The 19,401-nt window shown below is 40.2% G+C and overlaps 1 protein-coding gene across 1 annotated transcript; it reads right to left on the bottom strand.

Moving 5' to 3' along the window:
- Nucleotides 1-8,543: 8,543 nt before the first annotated feature.
- CXCL13 (C-X-C motif chemokine ligand 13) lies at nucleotides 8,544-15,136 on the bottom strand. Its single transcript, XM_003265790.3, has 5 exons — nucleotides 15,124-15,136; nucleotides 14,494-14,622; nucleotides 12,577-12,709; nucleotides 9,687-9,767; nucleotides 8,544-9,393 (listed from the first exon to the last, which is right to left on the bottom strand). Exons 2-5 carry the CDS (start codon nucleotides 14,555-14,557, stop codon nucleotides 9,342-9,344), a joined length of 330 nt encoding a protein of 109 aa, XP_003265838.1. The 5' UTR covers nucleotides 14,558-14,622; nucleotides 15,124-15,136; the 3' UTR covers nucleotides 8,544-9,341.
- Nucleotides 15,137-19,401: the final 4,265 nt, after the last annotated feature.

The raw sequence follows: 19,401 nt of genomic DNA, 5'->3' as shown, positions 1-19,401 counted from the left end.
GAAATCTAGGTTAGATGAATTGTGGCAACATGAATCCTGCTAACCGGAATTCATTGAAGTTGCTCCTAGGCAGGGAATTTATAAGTTGAAATTAATGATAAAACATACAAGAATTCCCAAAGCTAAGCAAAATGCCCAGCAAAATTAAAAATGTCCTCTGTCCTTGTGGACACCCCTGATTGCTTATCAGGGATAGTCCAGCATTCTGCACTGATAAAAAGTGACCACTGCATATGAAATAGCTCCTTAATTGAAAGCGAGAGTCACTGTGCCTTTCTTTGCTTACTGGTATTTTTGATTTCTGGGAGGTGGGAGGTAGAAAGGGCAGAACATGCAAATAAAGCAAATAGAAAGACACAAAGCTGGGGCTCGTGATTCAGGCAAGAACGCTGTGTGAACTAACCTGCCATTTGTGATAAAGTACTTTAGAAATGTTAATTTTATTACTGAATAATGGGTTTCAGCACGACTGAACTCTCGGCAATTATTTTACATCTAATTTGGGATGATGCATAAAAGAAAATCGAGCACACATTTCTTTAGCTTGGCACCTGGCAGCTGATAATGAACTAGTATAGATTGTCTTGCTCAGAACAATGAAGTCTCTATCTGCTGCTAGTTTCAGCTGACATTGGGCTGGTAGCCACATTTCTTCTATTCCTCTCTTTGGTCCGTTCTGGAGGTCATATGATAAGCCGTGTTTGCTGGTTTTAGGTTTCATCCTCCTGGGTCAGTTCTAGGGTACACTGCATTACCATGTTTGATGTTTCCACATTACGCCATTCACCACTGGATGCCAGTAGAGCACTGCGGCTTGAAGTCAAAGTGTTGAACATGACCGTTTCTAGAAGGCCAGTGGAATGGCAAAGGAAATTGAACAATCCTAATTTCCTGGCATTTATGAATCCCAGTAATGACCCCAAGTTAGCTGATTTGAAAATGATTTTATTCTTAGCTCCATAAGGGCTAGATGTTATTTTCATCTGAACATTTAGAATAATGAGATTCAGAGAATTTAATAATATGTTAATGAATCATAGCAGAACCAAATTTTGATTCAAAGTCTTCTAACTTCTACTTCTTTTCCTTCTCCTTAGCTTGGGGGAAGACCTAACTTGAAGAATGAGGGCTTACCTGTGAAAATTGATTGTATATTGTCTTTTGGCAGTGAGGAGGTAGGGAGAAATGTAAAAGACAAAATACAAGGGAAAAAAGCTTCTCAGTGTTAGTTGCGTATAAATCATTGTTTCTTGTTGAAATGTAGGTTCTGATTCCGATTCTCAAATGTTGCTGGTTGGGAGGCCGTACTTTGAGAGTCAAGACCGTGGAGTCCCGAGTCTGGGCACCGATAGAAAAGAATCACCTGATTTCCTTGTCTGCAATCCCTGGGAGACATTCATCAGGGTCTGACTGAATGGAAAAGGAAGCAGGGAATCCGGCCCAGCGTTAATGTCACCGCCCTCACTGCCCTCTTCAATTTGAACATGGTATTTCTTGCAGTAGCCACCAGAGGGTGCTAAAGAACCTCCTTGAAACGGCTGCAGAGCCCTGTGAGGTTACCAGACGGTTTCCACAAGGCCTGTCGTGGGCTGGTCTTGGGGTTTGTGGGGAGGACAGTTTGTTCAGGAGTGGATGAGGAACAGAAGGGCCCCAAGACCACACGATGTGTCAGAGACAGAGCTGAGGCCCTCGCTGGGACTACCACTCAGAGATAAGCACAAGAATCCGGCCAAAGAGGCATCATTTGGGATCCTTATTCTTCTCGCCCCCTTTTGGGGGCAAAGGGTGTTACTATACTTAAGGATGTTGTCCGCTTAATAGAGAGAAAGGGCCAGATCAGAGATTTTCCCCTGGGGCTTCCAGCCCCACTCAAGTTAAGGGATATGAAGAGATATTTATTTGATCTTTAGATTTCAAATGGAGAGGCTGTTAACCAGATTTTTTAAAAAATGCTTGAAAATAAAATTGATTGCCTGCCGTAAGATAAGCAATTCTTTTCAATAGTAGAATGTGTGATAAAAATACACATCTTTAGCCTTCATTAACTTTTATTAAAAATTATAACAATTCATATTTGGCATAGCCATCAGTTGTACATATAAAGTAATAAATGAGATCATGGTATTTGGAGTCGGTCTGTGGGATTCAAATATCAGAACTGACATTCATTAGCTGGGTGATACTGGGCAAATTCATTTACCTCTCTGAACTTTAGTTTCCTCATCTAACCTCTTCTGAATGGATTTGGCCAATGATGGGGGTCGGGGGATGGAAAGCATGAATAGGAAATTGTAAGGTGGGAGGATGTAGAGGTAGAGACACTTAATTTCCTCCAATCCCTGTTCACACTCAGTTCTGGTCATGGCTGATGACTTGCTCGATTTGATAATGAATTTAATAATGTCAGCACTCTCGGATGCACAATAGTAGCTATAAAAATGTGGTAAGGTCCTACTGTCTCCTAGATAATATAATAAAAAAATTATTTCTGGCTGGGCGTGGTGGCTCGCGCCTGTAATCCCAGCACTTTGGGAGGCCTGGGTGAGTGGATCACGAGATCAGGAGATCAAGACCATCCTGGCTAACACGGTGAAATCCCGTCTCTACAAAAAAATACAAAAAAATTAGCAGGGCATGGTGGCGGGCGCCTATAGTCCCAGCTACTCAGGAGGCTGAGGCAGGAGAATGGCGTGAACCCGGGAGGCGGAGCTTGCAATGAGCCGAGATCGCGCCACTGCACTCCAGCCCGGGTGACAGAGCGAGACTCCATCTAAAAAAAAAAAAAAAAAAAAAAAAAATTCCTAAATATTCCAAACAACTTACATGCTGTTACAGTGCTTAAGCTATTTAATCAGTCCAGATGAGACTTGATGGCATCTTGGCCGATGACTCCTTCAATGACTATGGCTCCTGTCGGGCAATCTAGCTTCCAAACTGCAGGTCTACAACAGCCTTCCATAACGCGCCATTTCCTCACCTTTCTTCTTCAGGCCTCGGAGTGGCTACTGGTCCCTGAGTGCCTCAATATTCCATTAACCCTGCCCACACCTTTGAAATAGTTTCCTTCATTGCATTCTCTTCAAAGTTCCAGTTATGCATGCCTTCTATTTCCTATTGGTACCCTAAATGATATGGCATATAAGAACTTAATAAATATCAGTCACTTTAAATTTATGATGTGAATGGATTCATATAGATTTAGCATTTTCCAGCAATATATGCTAGTGTCGTAATGTCATGACATACTTTTAGTGGAGTTTAGCTTGGAGAGCTCAATGTTATATTGAATTTCAGTGACGATTATCAATTAATTCAAACCCACCAGCATGCTCAGATGCACACGATAGTTATAAAAATGTGGTTAGGTCCTACTCTTTCCTAGCCATGTATTCTAGACAATATAGAAAAAAAATTATTTCCTAAATATTTCAAACAAATTACATGCTGTACAAGATGCTTTTCATTTTGCACAAGAGTTGCTTATTGAATATGTGGGACACCATGTGGGTGGCAAAGAAATAAAAGTCTGACTTACTGTCTCCAAGAAATTTTCAATCCAGTTATGAAAATAAGACAAATATGAAAAGTTATTTTCTTGAAGTATCTTAAATGGTAACAAATGAGACAGTTATAAGATATTCATTTATTCACTCATATATTTATCCAAAAAATACTTGAATTCCCACCATGTGCCAGGCCATAATCAATGCTAAGGATCTGAGGGTGAGCAAAACCAGGCACAGTTCTGGCCCTTATGAAGTTAATATCCTAATTGGAGATGGATGACCGATAGTCACACTAACAATGGTATTATTAGTGACTAGGTAAGTGCTTTCAAGGAAAAGAAAGAGTTACATGACAGCTTATCAGAAGGAGATTAACCTAGGCATGGAAGGCTGTCCTGAGGAAGGGACCATTGAGCTTGGAACTGGAAGAAGTGTGACATTGTCAGACTTGCATTTTGAATGGATCACCATAGCTGCTTTATGGAGGGATGTTGGGGGTGGGGGTGGGGGAGGGTAGCTAGTTTTTAAACTATTTAATCAGTCCAGGTGAGACTTGATGGCATCTTGGTTGGCATAGGGAGGCAGTAAAGATGGAGAGTTGTGTTCAAATTAGGAAGATATTTAGGGAAACGGATCAATGATGTTTTGCTATGGATTGGATACAGAACTGGTGGTGATAGAAAATAAGTTTTGAAACGAGTCCTAGTTTTGCATCTTGCATAATGAAACAAATTGTGGAGCTTTCACAGATGTAGGAAATGCTGGAATTGCACCAGATTGGAATTGGATCATGAATTTTGGTCCTTAACATTGAGTTTGAGGTACCTTTGCAAAATCCAAAGTGGAAATATAGCAGAGTCATTTGGATGGAATGGGATAGAGCTCCTTCCCACCCACCCAGAAGGTGGGGGCAAGTAAGACAGATTTCTAATGTAGATACACAGATCTTAAACAAATACATGAAAACTATTCAGCATCATTAGCCATTAAAGAAATACGGATTAGGACCACAAGAGATTAAACACCTACTAAAATGTCTAAAATTTAAAAGACCAATAATACCAAGGGCTGGTGAAGATGTGACGCAACTGGGACTCTTACATATTGCTGATGGGAATGCAAAATGGTACATTTACTTTGGAAAACAGTTTAGCAGCTTCTTATAAATTTAAACATCCACCTGCCACATGACCCAGCATGTCCACTTGTAGGTATTAAATCAAGAGAAACCAAAACATATGTTCCCACAAAGACTTGTAGTAAATGTTAACAGTAGTTTTAATCATAATATCCCCAAACTGGAAACAACTCAAAGGTCCATCAGCTGGTAAATGAATAAACAAGTTGTGGTATATCCATACAATGAAATAATAGTAATAACAAGGAAGAAGCTCGTAATACATTCAACAAGATGATGAATCTCAAAACCATTATGCAAAGTGAAAGCAGCCAGACAAAATGCTGTACCATTTATATGACAGGCTGGAAAAGGCAAAAGCACAGTAACAGGACAGGGGCTGGGGCTGTTTCTGCTAACTCACTGAATTGAACACTTAGACGGGGTCAGTTTTACTGCCTGTAAACTATAACTTAATTAACCTGACCTAAGAAAAGCGAGCTCCCTCGATGAGTTTAATATTCTGTGCAGGCTGAACTATGCGTTTCAGTTTTAGAACACTGAAATCACCTGGAGGTTTTGGGAGAGGTTTTTTCCATTTTTTTTGTATTTTTTTTTTTTTTTGCCTCAAGTGTTTACTGACATCAACCAAATCTTCAATTCTGTGATTCTCTTACACCAACTGGTATCCAGCAATTCAATTCAGTTACGATACTATCTGTACTTAGTGTAGACCCCACGGGTTAAAAGTTCAGTCCCACAGATGTCAGTGGCATACGGGGTGCCCAGGCTACCCTCCTTTCTGTCCAGCCAACCACAAACTTAAGGGTTCCTAGGTCACCCCCCTCAGGTTTGATAATTTGCTATAATGACTCCCAGAACTCAGGAAAGTACTACTATTTCCAGGGTATTATAAAAGATACAACTCAGGAACAGACAAATGGAAGAGATACACAAGGCAGGGTGAGGAGAGAGGGGCACAGAGCTTCCATGCCTGCTCCAGTGCACCACTGCACCCCTACCTCGATGTTCTGGAAGTTCTCTGAACCTTATTGTTTAGGGGTTTTTATATCAGTTTTCATTACGTAGGCATGATTAATTAAGTCATTGTCCATTGGTAATAAACAATTTCTAGCCCCTTTCCTCTCCCTAGAGGTGGTGGGGAGGGTGGACCAAAAGGTCCAACCCTCTAATCACATGGTTGGTTATTCTGCCTGCCAACCCCCGTCCTAAGGCTATCCCAGGGCCTGCCAATAGTCACCTCATTGCCACAAACTCAGATATGGTTAAAAGGGGCTCATTGTGAATAACGAGACATTCGCATCACTCAGGGAATCCCAAGGGTTTTAGGAGCTCTGTACTAGGAACCTAGGACAAAGATCAAATATAGTTATCTCTTGGTATCGTCAGGGGATTGGTTCCAGCCCCTCCCCCAAAACCCCAGTGGACACCAAAATCTGAGAATACTCAAGTCCCTTATATAAAAGAACAGTATTTTCATATGACCTATGCACACTCTGCTGAATACTGTACTTTAAATCATCTTTAAATTACAATATAAATTCTATGTAAATAGTTGTTATGCTGTATTTTTAGAATGTATTTTTTTAATTGTTGTATTGCTATTTTGGTGGATTTTTGTTTTCCCCTCAAAGTGAGGACAAGGCTGAGCCCTTCTGTTGGAGAAGCAGAATCTTTTCTTCCTGGGCCTCTGCTGGTTGTGTGGATGGGTTTGAGCAGCACTATTGATGGGTTTGTTACAGATCCCCTGCATTCTGCTACTAGGAGATCCCTGTGCTGCTTGGCCTGTGTAGCTCCTTCATTCAGTTTCTCAGCATTGAACATCCTGTTTTGGTCAGCATTACCTTGTATTTTCCATTCAACTCTATTTTACTTTGATTTTTGATTAATTTGTGTGTGTGTGTGTGTGTGTAGTCACTTATCACCTGAATACTGCCTTACTGTTTCACAAGTCTTTCTTTTCAGACCCAAACCCACTTAGATCTACAATAGCCTGCCTTCCTCAGACACTCCAGGAACAAGTTTCCTGCATCTATGAGTTCAGCTCTCTGTCTCAGATCAGGCTGAACATCCCCAAATCCACTCCAACTTTTGAGGAATGGGTGCCTGTGTGGTAAGAAAAGCGAGTTTAGAAACCCTCACTGGCCCTGCTTTTGTCTCGCTTTCCACATTGGCCCACTGCCTTCACGCCACCCAGCAGCTGCCCAGATCCCCCTGGGATTGGACAACACAGGATAAACGTCTCAATCCAGTGGAAGCCTGAACGTCCTGGAGCTCCCACCCTTCCCCTGACTTTGATTGGCCCTGAAAAGGATGGTGGCCAAACAGTTGAAGAAAGAAATATGTTTAGGGAAGGGAAAACTTGAGGCAGTCTAGTGAAGTGATTAACAGCATTTGCTTAGGAGTCAGATGGCCCTGGGTTTGAATTCTGATTTGTGTTTTGCTAGTTACACGATTTGGGGCAAGTACATGCCTCAGTTTCTACTGATGATACCAACCTCCTATAGAGTCAGCACAGTACAATAGTTAAGACACATGGATTCTGGTTCCACACTGGTTGAATTTGAATGCTGGCTTGTCATTTAGTAGCTGCAGCCTCAACCTCCTGGGCTTAAGCAAGCCTCCCTCCTCAACCTCCTGAGTAGCTGGGACTACAGGTGCACACCTCCATGCCCAGCTAGTTTTTATTTCTGTAGAGATGGAGTCTCATGAGCAAATGACTTAACCACTGTGTCCCAAGCGGGGGTGATAACAGTAGATGCTTTATGTGAAATAGTGGTATTTCTTATTTGAGACTTCTGAATATTTGTCTAACTACCAAAGGAGACCAAAATCAAATTAAAGAATGAAGTGATTTCTGATCTGTAAACACTGGAATCTGAAAAATGCTACAAGGCAGGATCTTGATGACATTTTATCAGGTCTCTATGTGCTCACGTGTGTATTTGTAATTTAAAAGACATTGAATTGTAGACAACAGAAAATATAGTAATTACGGGTGCTTTTAATTTTCTCCCAAGAAAGTATTTAATAACATAAAAATAAATTTAAAAATAAAAAGAAAAGTGAAAGAGGGAGTCAGAGATAGCTTAAAACCTGGGTGAACTGGGAGCAGACCCCCCAAAGCAGTTGGTAAGCAGTAGTGGGGTGGGGTGGGGAGAGGAACACACAGTGGAGATCAGTGGTGTGGCGGGTAGGATATATAGGCTGATGCCAGGGGCAGATGGGGACCAGAGTTCAAGTATCTTCTTTGTCTGTTGGTCAAACTCAATGCAAAACTGTCAAATGAAACATTAGTGACTTTAAGAGTCAATATGACACAGTGAAAATGGGTTTGATAAGTGTTTGAAGTCTGGAGGAAATCATGGTTAGTATGCGGTAGGTAACATTAGGGGGAAGAGGCCCTCACAGCCAAGTATTTCCCATTGTGTTAATGTCAAGAATAACTTCACTCATCCTTTGCCAAATGATTTTAGATCATCTGTAAAAGGCAAATGAGATACAAAGAAAAATTAACCTCATAAAATCCTACTTTAAGAATCAGAGAATGTCTACATTTGAGTAGATGCTATGTTAAGAATGAATTGCTCACAGCCTGGACAACATGGTGAAACTCCGTCTCTACAAAAAAATACAAAAGGTAGCTGGGTGTGGTGGTGTGTGCCTGTAGTCCCAATTACTGGGGAGCCTGAGGTGGGAGAATTGCTTGAACCCAGGAGGTTGAGGCTGCAGTGAGCTGTGATTGTGCCACTGCACTCTAGCCTGAGCGACATAGTGAGACTCTGTCTCAAAAAAGAAGAAAGAAAGAAGAAGAAGAAGAAGAAGAAGAAGAAGAAGAAGAAGAAGAAGAAGAAGAAGAAGAAGAAAGAAGAAGAAGAAGAAGAAGAAATTTCTCATAATTAAGTAAAATGTTTGCTCAACTTTATTGAATGTCATTAGATTTATAGGAATCATTAAAGAATTTGACACCAGAGTCCGCCCCCTGCCGCCCCCCACAAAAAAAAGTCAGTGAAAGAGATGTGAGTGAAAGAAGTTTGTCAAGGCAAATGTGTGAAAGAATACATGTGTACATCACCCTTTAAATGCTTTTCCTGAGTATTCTATGAAGTCTGGGGATCTTTGAATGCTATTAATCTTAGACAGTAAATTTTATAAAGAAACTCTTTAAAAGTAGGACTTAATTTTCCTCCATAGTGAGTTTTTAAGCAGAGGATATCTACTACGTGGATTCCTTTGCCTCTTGACAGGCTCAAGTTCCATCCACCTCCCAGGCAGCTTTTTGAGTCTTTCATGGAAACCTGCTTTTAATATATGCCATAATTTTCTTCTTAATTCAAGCCACATGTTCAAATTTGAGGCTTAAATTCTCATTCCATTGTTTTCTAAGAAATTTTAAACATTAAACAACAAGTATATAATCAAAATAATCCTGTATTACTTATAACTGAATAACTATTTTCAAAGAAACTTTCCTCCCTAATGAATAAGAATGCAATCTCCAAGTGTATATAGGGTGCTGTGAGTGAAGAAGCTTGAGTTTGCCCCATCAGCTTCTGCAAGGTTATTTTTACATATAGTCTCATGCTTATTTGTATGGGGAAGTTCTTTTTCCTGGAAAAGATTTAACTAAGCACAAAACTAAAATCCAGAGCAGGGATAAGGGAAGAATGCAGGTGTTCTTAGTGGAAATATCGGCATCAGGGAATCTTTCTCTTAAACACTGGAACTGGTAGAGTCGAAGAACTTCTTCTGTGAAGCAGAAACAAAAACAAAATTGTCATGTTTAGAGAAACACAAGAAACTGTGGCTTTCCTCTGGAAATACCGGGCAAGGACTGTCATGTATACTGGCTTCTAGTTTGGTTTACTGAGCTGCTGGAATGAGCTACCCCTACTCCATCCGATAAGCAATAATGTTGAAAAACACACATTTATCTTAGGAACTTCTCATAAATTCAAACTAGTCCCTATTTTGACTGCCCAGGAAAGGGAAACTCTTCAGTACAAGTTGGAATCTGAAACCCCTTGTTATGCCTAACTTACTTTCTCAATATTTCCATTATTCTTTGCATCCATTCAGCTTGAGGGTCCACACACACAATTGACTTGTTCTTCTTCCAGACTCTGGGGGAAAATAAAAATTAAATAATTCAGTCTTATATTTTAGTCAATCCTATATTTTTAATAAAGAAAAGAGTTGGGTATGAAAATAATTATTCCTAGATGAAGTGAAATTGGAGCTGGGCAGTTCGGGATCTGGAATAGGTGATTTGTAGCATGGGGTCAGAGGAATAAGAAAACAACCATTTGTGGACCAGTATGTGTGAGCTGGTGGGGTTGAATCCAAAGCTGAGAGGGCCTCACATGTCAGAGGTTAGTGTTTTGTTGATAACTTTACGTGTATTGGAGAACAACCAAATAACTGACTCCAAGATTGGCTCACTTCTAAAGTTATATCACAATATCTTTAAAATGGCTTATCTGTTGCACTGTATTTGGGAGAACAAAATAAGCTATAGAAAACACTCTCTTGAGAACCTGAATTTCACTGAAAAAAAAATTCAGTGCAATTTCACATGGCAGGCATGCTGCAGAGCAGATTTCTTGGAGTGACATCTGCATTTTGTCGAATTACCACTTAGCAAGATTTTTCCTGCTCTAAGATATTAAGCAAGAGCAAAAGTGGCAACAATAATTAATAGCTAATATTTATCAGGTACTTATAACACACCAGGCACTATGCTTGGCAGATAACATGGATTATTTCAATTAATCTCACAAAAATCCTTTGCTGGAGAAACTATTATTTCCTTACCTTCTGATGATGAACTTAGGCTTAGTGAATTTAAATAACTTGTTCAAGATTGCACAACAAATACATGATACGGCAGGATTCAAATGAAGATTATCTGACTCCAGAGCCCACACTTTTCTTCACTGTTTTTCATGAGCATGACCTGAGTGGTTACCAAGTGCCAGACATAGTGATAAATGCTTTATCTGCAGTGGAAAAGTGAGGTCTCCCAGACAGCAGAAAACTGGGAGACTCTACCCTCTACAGGTGTGAACTCAAACAAAACACAATTTCACCTTATATGTCATTTATCTTAGTTATAAAATGACAAACAGCCAGCAGCATGGTAGCTCATGCCTGTAATCCCAGCACTTTGGGAGGCTGAGGTGGGTGGATTGCTTGAGGCCAGGAGTTCGAGACTAGCCTGGGCAACTTAATGAGACCCCATCTCTACAGAAATAATAATAAAAAAAACTAACTGGGCATGGTGGTGTGCACCTGTAGTCCCAGCTACTCGGGAGGCTGAGGAGGGAGGCTTGCTTGAACCCAGGAGGTTGAGGCTGCAGTGAGCCATTATTGTGCCACTGCACTCCAGCCTGGGCAGCAGAGTGAGATCCTGTCTCAAAAAACAAACAAACAAACAAACAAAAAAAACCCCAAACACAAAAAAACAAAAACAAACCACAAAAACCCCAAAACAAAAAAGACAAACAGCAAGGATCTATCCATCTAACTCTGAAACTGCACCTTTGCACGTAAATCTTAGAGAGGTCACAGGGCATGGAGAAGTTGGGTTTTCAGACAGACACTTCCAATTGGGTTTCAGAGTTCATGATGGAAAGACAGATTTCTGGTCATCTGGACTCAACGGTATTTTCACCTCTGACTGGCATGAATTTCTCACAACAATTTGAAACTTTCATTTCTGTATCTGGTTAAAATTCAGAAATGCAGAATTTGATGAAAAGATATAAAATCAGATTTTTGTCATTTCAAAACAAAGTTAAAGCAGAGAAAATTAAGGTGCATTACCTTCCTTGGTTGACAGGCAAGAGACTTGGGCCATGACAGAGGAAACGGAATCAAAAGAAAGGGGTCCCAGTTTTCTAAACAGCCAGGGGAACTGCTCCCAAGTAGTCCATGGCTAGAATTCACAACTCTGAGTTTGATGGCAATAATTGTAGTTTAGTTAGACATTATTGTTAAAGACATTGGTGAAATGCCTTTTTAGTGAAAAATATAATGCCTTTTTAGTGAAAAATTACCATATGTACTTTTGATATCCCGTATTTCAACTGGTCCAAGGCCCCAAGCACTGGTAACAAAATGTGACAAAGAGGAAGTAGCTGCTTACAAACATTGCAAAAATCTAAAGAAGTCCATGAGAAAAGCCACTAATGAACGCCAAGTCAGGGGTGCCCTGAGAAAGATGCTGTGCCTAATACTCCAAGGTGTCGCAAAGGAGAGGCTTTAGAATGGGGAAAATGTGAATGGAGTCCTGGCTAATGCACTTTCTTTCTTTCTTTTTTTTTTTTTGAGATGGAGTTTCACTCTTGTTGCCCAGGCTGGAGTGCAATGGCGTGATCTCGGCTCACCGCAACCTCCACCTCCTAGGTTCAAGCGATTCTCCTGCCTCAGCCTCCCAAGTAGCTGAGATTACAGGCATGGGCCACCACACCCAGCTAATTTTGTATTTTTAGTAGAGACGGGGTTTCTCCATGTTGATCAGGCTGGTCTCGAACTCCTGACCTCAGGTGATCTGCCCTTCTCGGCCTCCTAAAGTGCAGGGATTACATGCGTGAGCCACCACGCCTGGCCACTAATGCACTTTCTGATCCTTTCTGATGGTGTGTCTCAGGCAGTTAGTTAACCTTCCTAAGCCTCAGACTGTAAGGAACAATAGACTTACCTTAATAAAGTGGTTGAATAAATAAAATGAGTATGTGCATGTAAAACACTTAGCTCAGGGCTGCTGCAAACTAAGCTCTTACTTATTAACAATTTTCATTATTAGTTTGAGAATTTTTAGCAACACTCAAGTAAATCTCTTCGACATTCTTGAGTAAGACTACTACTGTATGGTAACATTTGATCTGATTTCATTGGGAGAAAGAAATTTATTTTTCTCTTGAAACTTACATGATTTCTTTTCTTGGACAACCATTCCCACGGGGCAAGATTTGAATTCGATCAATGAAGCGCCTAGGGATAAAGACTGAGCTCTCTTGGGCACATCTACACCTCAAGTTTGTGTAATAGACCTCCAGAACACCTGTAAACACAGAATCAGTTATTTTAATCCATTGGCATGTAATTCATAACTAGAATTTAATTACTAATCTTTCACACTGTGCATTTGAAGATTTAAAAGTTTCAAGTCAGTGCTTCCACCCATATGTCTTTAGTTTGTATATTTCTGCTTGTCTTGGCTTGAGTATTTTCAAATGTTTTCTACAAAAACTTTAAAAATAAAGTTAGCTTTTAGGCCAGGCACAGTGGCTTACACCTGTAATCCCAGCACTTTGGAAGGCCAAGGTGGGAGGACTGGTTGAACCCAGGAGTTTGAGACCAGCCTGGACAACAAACGGAGACCCCATCTCAAAAAGCAAACAAACAAAGCAAAAAGAAAACAAAACAAAAATTAGCTTTCAAAAAAACGCAGCACTTTTTGAAATTTGTGATAGTGTTATATTTGTACTCAGGTGATAGTCCACATAATAAAATTTGAGAACAGCCTCTGTAGGGGCTTACAACTCGGTTATAATTAATGCAATATAAAACCAATGGATTATCTTCACTCCCAACACATAAAAACTGAGGACGTGACCTGGCTCTAGAGTCCTGGTAGCAATAACATGCTGGAACAGAGTTTTCTCTATCAGACTCTCTGCCGTCCTCCCCTTTCCTCTCAGAAAATGTCACAAACGTTTTTGTTTAATATGTTGGTCCTCTGTCTGGGTTGCAAATCATTACAAAACAAAAGGCAATCATAAAAATTCAAAATTCTTTTTATTTAACAAACGCAATTAATGCTGGATGGGTACCATTAGTACCCATCTCATGAATTTTAATGGGATCTAATGAAATCTAAGCAAAAGACATTTATCAGATCTTTTCTATCCAGCCTACTACTGTGCTTGACATACATTTATAAATAAAAAGGCTCAACTCTCAAGGTGTGTACAAGTTAGTAGGGGAAACAAGCAAACAAAAACTAAAATACCACATAAGGTTGTATTACGCTCAAAATCTAATGTGCATACTGAGAACAGAAGATGTACTAAGAGCTACCTCTGCCGGGAGCCATGGGAAAGCCCCATGGAGAATGCAAGAAATTAGGGTTTTTGAAGAGTGAAAATAACATGTAAAGCAAAATTAAAACTGGGGGAGAAACCTCCTCTGTGTTTTAAGAACAAAAATTTGGTCTTCTAAATCTGAACAGAAGGCTTCTTTCTGCACATGTATCCATTCCTTCAGCCACATAAGAACTTACTACTTCAACTGGATATTTATCTATTGACACAAAGATAGCTGCCCCACTTAGACATGGAAGTCTGCTTCTTTGCAGAATGTGTATAAATACCCCTGGTGTACTGACAGTGGTGTACTTGATGTCAGATCTAACCATCTGAAATTACATGAAGCATGTTCACTGCAAGAGACCAGTAGAGGTCAATAATCTTTAAACCCTATATAGGGTTGGGTCAGAGTGGGTAACATTGAGAGGCAGAACAAAGAAGAGCTACATGTAAAGAATTATTTATAGCAGGAGCTGAATCTGAAAAAGGCCGGGAATATACAAGCCTAATATAATTCACATGAATATTGGACTTCTGGTATCTCTTTTTTCTATAAATAAAAATCTTAACAATATAAATACTTCCAGGTTTGAAGAGTTAACTTCCTAAACACCTTACTTTGAGAAATCTAGAAGGAACAGAGCAGTTTTTTCCCCCTTTAGTCAGACTTCCCTGCGGTTTTTAATTGAAAGAAAACTGAAGTGGTTAAAGACTATTTCTGTTCAACAAACAGTGAAACGTAAGTGAAAGTCCTCACCTTGGACTGGAGAGAGGCTGCTGACCAGCAGCGTGAGAAGCAGAGATGTCAAGATGAACTTCATTCTGTCTGGAGGTAGAGTTCAGACTTGAGCTCTGAGTCCAGGCTGTGGGTTTGCAGTACCAGAGACTCCTATTTATTTATACCAGTAAGGGCCCTCCCACTGCCTTTGTCTCCAGTAGGTCAGCTGCATCATCAGTTTTAAAAGCCCCCAAATATTGCTGAGCTTGCTTTTTTAAAACTTCTCTTGCAAACTTTATACATTTGTTTCAGAGCACTATAATAAAATATTTCTTGCGAACGTGGACTATAAGTGCCAGAGACGCCGGAGAAATCTGAGGGTGGGGAGAAAGGAAAATCTATCAGCTTGGAAGCTCTGAAGCACTGTCTTTAGTAGCGCTATTGGTGATGGTGGCTTTGATTGCTTCTCTCGATGCAGGTTGAGCCAGGTTTCTCAGTGGCATTAGACATATACTCCATGACGTTGGGGACTCCGTCGAGCACATCACATCCCTAGCATGGTGGAAGGGATTCCGGCCTTTGGTAGGTGCTCAGTAAATATTTGCACAGCAAATGAATGTCTCTTTATATACAGATCCTAACGCTGATTATGCTATTGATTTTTCCTACCAGTCTTTTCCATCTCTTATTTTACTATCTGAAATATATGATTGCTTATATAATCTGACCATCATGGAATTCTTAGAAGGGGGCAGTAGGCGTCCCCTGCTTTGTGTGCCTGTGTCTGCATGAAGGGAGGGAGACAACAGCCTTGAGGAAGAGAATCTCTCTGGCTGTCATGTGCAAGTCCATGAGCTTGAGAACCATGTGGCAGGGGAGGGAGTCATTAGAACTACATTAGAGGGTGAGCCCTATATTACAGTCTGACATAAACACATGTGAAGTTAGGTTTTGATCCCACCAACTAGTCCATGGGGACGATCAGCCCACAGCCTATCCCATTTTCTAGGAGCTCTTTGATTAAAAAAAAAAGTATGTAGACTGGCTAGTCTGGCCTAGAGTACCACTAAACTGCCCTGGAAGTGGACAAGGATGATGTATCAAACCAGACCCACTGATCTGCCAAGAAATCAGAGGTTTTGGGCTTCCTGGCGCGATTTCCTAAACAATTTGGTTTTTGCTAATCAATTAGCATTGTGGATGTTTAGCATCCCAGGTGCCTCAGTATTCATGGGGGTGGAAGTGGAGGAGTGGTAATGCCACACGACCTTCACACAAAAGCAGTCCTCCAGTCGGCCTGAATGCAGGGATAGGGCACTCATTGATCTTGAGGCAGCCCATTCTATTGTTTGGCAGTTCTAGTTGTTAGGATGTTCTTCCTTATGTATATGTGAAAGCTGCTTCCCTAGTAGTTTGCTTATGCTTGTGTTGTGATAAGGGGTTGAATTTTGTCCTAATTCAACCCCTTATCACAACACAAAACAATTCTAAATAGTCTTCTATATGATGGCAATCCAAATATATGAAGGCAGGGTGTGTCAGTTGTGTCCTCTGCAAAGCAGATGCTGAGACGGACATTGCAGTAAAAGAAGGTTATTCAGAACAACTCCTGTGATAGACAGAAGGAGGAAGGAGGCAGAATTGGGCAGGGGGAGCCTCAGATTGCAATGCTGATCTGGTGAAGTCTACAACAACTCAGTGGGGAGCTCCAGAGGGAAGACTGTTTATCAGAGGGGCCCATGGTGGGCAGAAATGTTCAGACTCTTCTAACCCTGCCGTGCTCGGTCTTTAGCTGGGCCTCCTCAGGAACAACACGGTCTCTGGTTGAAAGCTGAAGCAGAGCCCGAGGAGGTTATTAGTAGAGGCTGTCAGCTAACCGGACTCCTTGCCGCTGGCCAGCAAGTTATTTCTTTAAGAGAGAGTTGAGCAGGGCACCTTTGAGTGTCACTCAGGGTTATAAACTAGAGGTTAACAGCACAAAGTCTGAGCTCAGCCTGGCAATGACTTTGGACAGGTCACTTAATTTCTCTATGCCTCATATTTACCACTTTCCACATGAGGATAATAGGAATTCCAAAGGGTTGTTTGGAGAAGAAAGCACCTGGTATATGTAGAGGGTTCGGCCGAATACTGGCATGTAGAATGTATTCAATAAATAGCCTGCCGTTCTGTCTATCTAATCTGTTCGGGAAAAAACTGCTCCATTGCTTCTAGACTTCTCAAAGTAAGGTGTTTAGGGATTTAACTCTTCAATCCAACCGCCACCCCATCCATCCATCCATCCATCCATCCATCCATCCATAAAAGATCTTACTAACTTCCACTCCAAAACCCACTTCAAAAGTAAATACTTCTATTTCTTTGAATTTATAACAGTTTGAAACTCTCTCACCATCTTGGTTTACCTTTTTGAAACCTGTTGATGTTTTCCATTGTTCCTCATAAATTATAACTACCTTCCCTTTTGCCTCTCCATCACCCTCTCTGACTCACAGCCACAGACACGCATACACTTACATGCACACATCTGAACATTATATTACCTCAATTATGGCTTTGCCAGTACAAGCTAGAGGAAGCCCATTACCTCCTTTGTCCTAGCACAATTCTTCTATTAGTAGATTCCTAGACTGAATAACATTATTCTAGTCACTTATGTTGAGTTGGTAGGCAGTAACATTCCTGTTTTTGAAAATGGTCAATTTCTTACAGTGTCTAATTCATTTCACTCTTTTGTGATATGATCTTGAGACCCAAGTATAGAAGTTTTACATTTACCTCTAAATACTATATATTGTGAGAGCAAAAAAATGAGTGATGCTGACAAGAACCGGAAGAGTATAGGGACAAAGTTACCTGAAAGAGAGCTCTGAATAAACCTAGGAAACTCCTAAATTGGCTGCTATTAAAAATAGGACCACCAGGTCAAGGAACTAATTGCAGAACAATTCTAAAATCTGACTTCAGTTTCTTTAATGCCCAGAGTTCTGGATTTAGCTTATTTAGACCAAAGAAGCCTTATTCATGTCTGCCCTAAGATGGGGCTGGAGGTTGGGCAGCTCTCTGATAGCCAGATGATTCTAGAAGTTTCAAGTCCAACACTACATGATATCTTATGGTAGAGGTATAAATTTCAAAAACTCTGATGACAAGAAGAAAAAATATTTAAACAAATAGATTTAAAACTCAAATGGAAACAATTTATTTTGTAAAATAGCTTTTATAGATACCTCTGTTTAGAAACATAAAAATACATAACTTGGTTTATATCAAACCTGATTTTTATCATCAGATACATAAAATGAGAAAATTATAGGGAAGATTTTTTTTCCTTCACTTTGGAATCAAATCAGATTTTCTTTCCAGATCCAAGAATAACTGGGTAATTTAGAATCTTGGTACTTAAATTGTGATGCAAGGACTGGCATCATTAACTTCACCCGAGAGCTAGCTTAAAATGTAAAATCTCAGGTCCCGCATTCAACAAGATTCTCAGGTGGTTTGAATGCATGGGCCTGGTCTAACATAAGCTGCATAGTTTACTGTGGCATGCTATTTCTGGATAAAGATATTATGCATATTCAAATTATCTTCAGAGTTATGTTTGGACAAGTCATTTCCCCAGAAAATGATGCATAGATACCTTATTTTAGTGAAAGTGGACAGGACACATCCATTCTAGATGTCAGTACTCACTGACATCTAAATGCAGAGCAGTGACAAGAAGGAAACTCTCTCTCAAGATATCAAAAAGTGAAATGTCACTAAAACACTGAGATGGCATAATTGGCCGAAGTATCTGACAATCTAGATAGTCAACAGGTATTAAACAGAGAGTTAACGGTAGAGTTTCACAGTGATTAAATAGTTTGTAGTAAGAGATAAGACAAATGTCACTGTGATACAATTGAAAACATTTTCTTTCATGCCACTCAACTAGAAAACAGAAACTTACTGTATCCTGTTAACACGTTTTAACCTGCTGAACATCTGACATCTGTTTGCTCCCACATAACTTCCAGCACAATAGAAAAGTATTATAACCTTGGAGGCGAGAGCTCAGGCTCTGAAATCAGACTGGCTCGGTTTGTATCCCGACTCCAACACTTATTTGCGTTGTTAACTTCCCCAAGCCACTAGTATCAGTAACACCATCTCAGGGGATTGTGTAGGTTGCATAACAGTGCTTGGAAAGTGTTTTACTCAGTGTTGGGCAAATAGCAAACACTTCAATAAATGTTAGCTGTTTCTTTTTAACCTTTGTGAAAACACAAAAATGTGAAGCACATGAAAAAGTAACTTTGCTTAGTTTGCAAGTGAAGCTCCTGATGTGAATTAAAATGTCACTTAGGTTTCCAGTAGGCACATAGGTGATACCTTGAGATTATGACTCCAGAGTTCTCTGGTTAAAGGGCTGTTCTTCTTTGACACTGATCATCCACACTTTGTTTTTACCTACTCTCCTCACAAGATACTTGTAGAGGTTTGTATTTCATACAGATGTACTGAAGTTTTACACAGGGGGTGTTTTATTTTTTGTCACCATTTTCTTTTTATTTTACCATTTTTTAAACAGCTTTATTGAGGAATAATTGATATAAAAAGAACTGCACATATTCAGTGTGTGCAATTGGATGAGTTTGGACAATGCAAATCCTGTGCATTTTGCCATCATTTTCATCTTGAGTGAGCTGCTTTCAACAGCCTATTTTTTGCCACACCGTGATTTCAAGACCTATACCTGCAGAAAAGACATTTTTCAAAGGTAATTAAATTCATATTTCAAGTGTTGTTTAAACCCAACTTAAATGCAGGGAATCCACCTGCATTAAACGCAGGGAAGCCACCACAAACCTAAAACGAGTGTACCGAAAGCTATTACCTTGTAGGGTGGTGATTCCCCAAGAGACTGCTAGGTGGCAGCATTACTTACAGAAACAGTTTGCA

Source organism: Nomascus leucogenys, chromosome 9 (genome assembly GCF_006542625.1).
Source record: "Nomascus leucogenys isolate Asia chromosome 9, Asia_NLE_v1, whole genome shotgun sequence".
Lineage (NCBI taxonomy): Eukaryota > Metazoa > Chordata > Mammalia > Primates > Hylobatidae > Nomascus > Nomascus leucogenys.
Note: the sequence above shows the minus strand (reverse complement) of the source record. Positions and strands in the feature narration are given on the sequence as shown.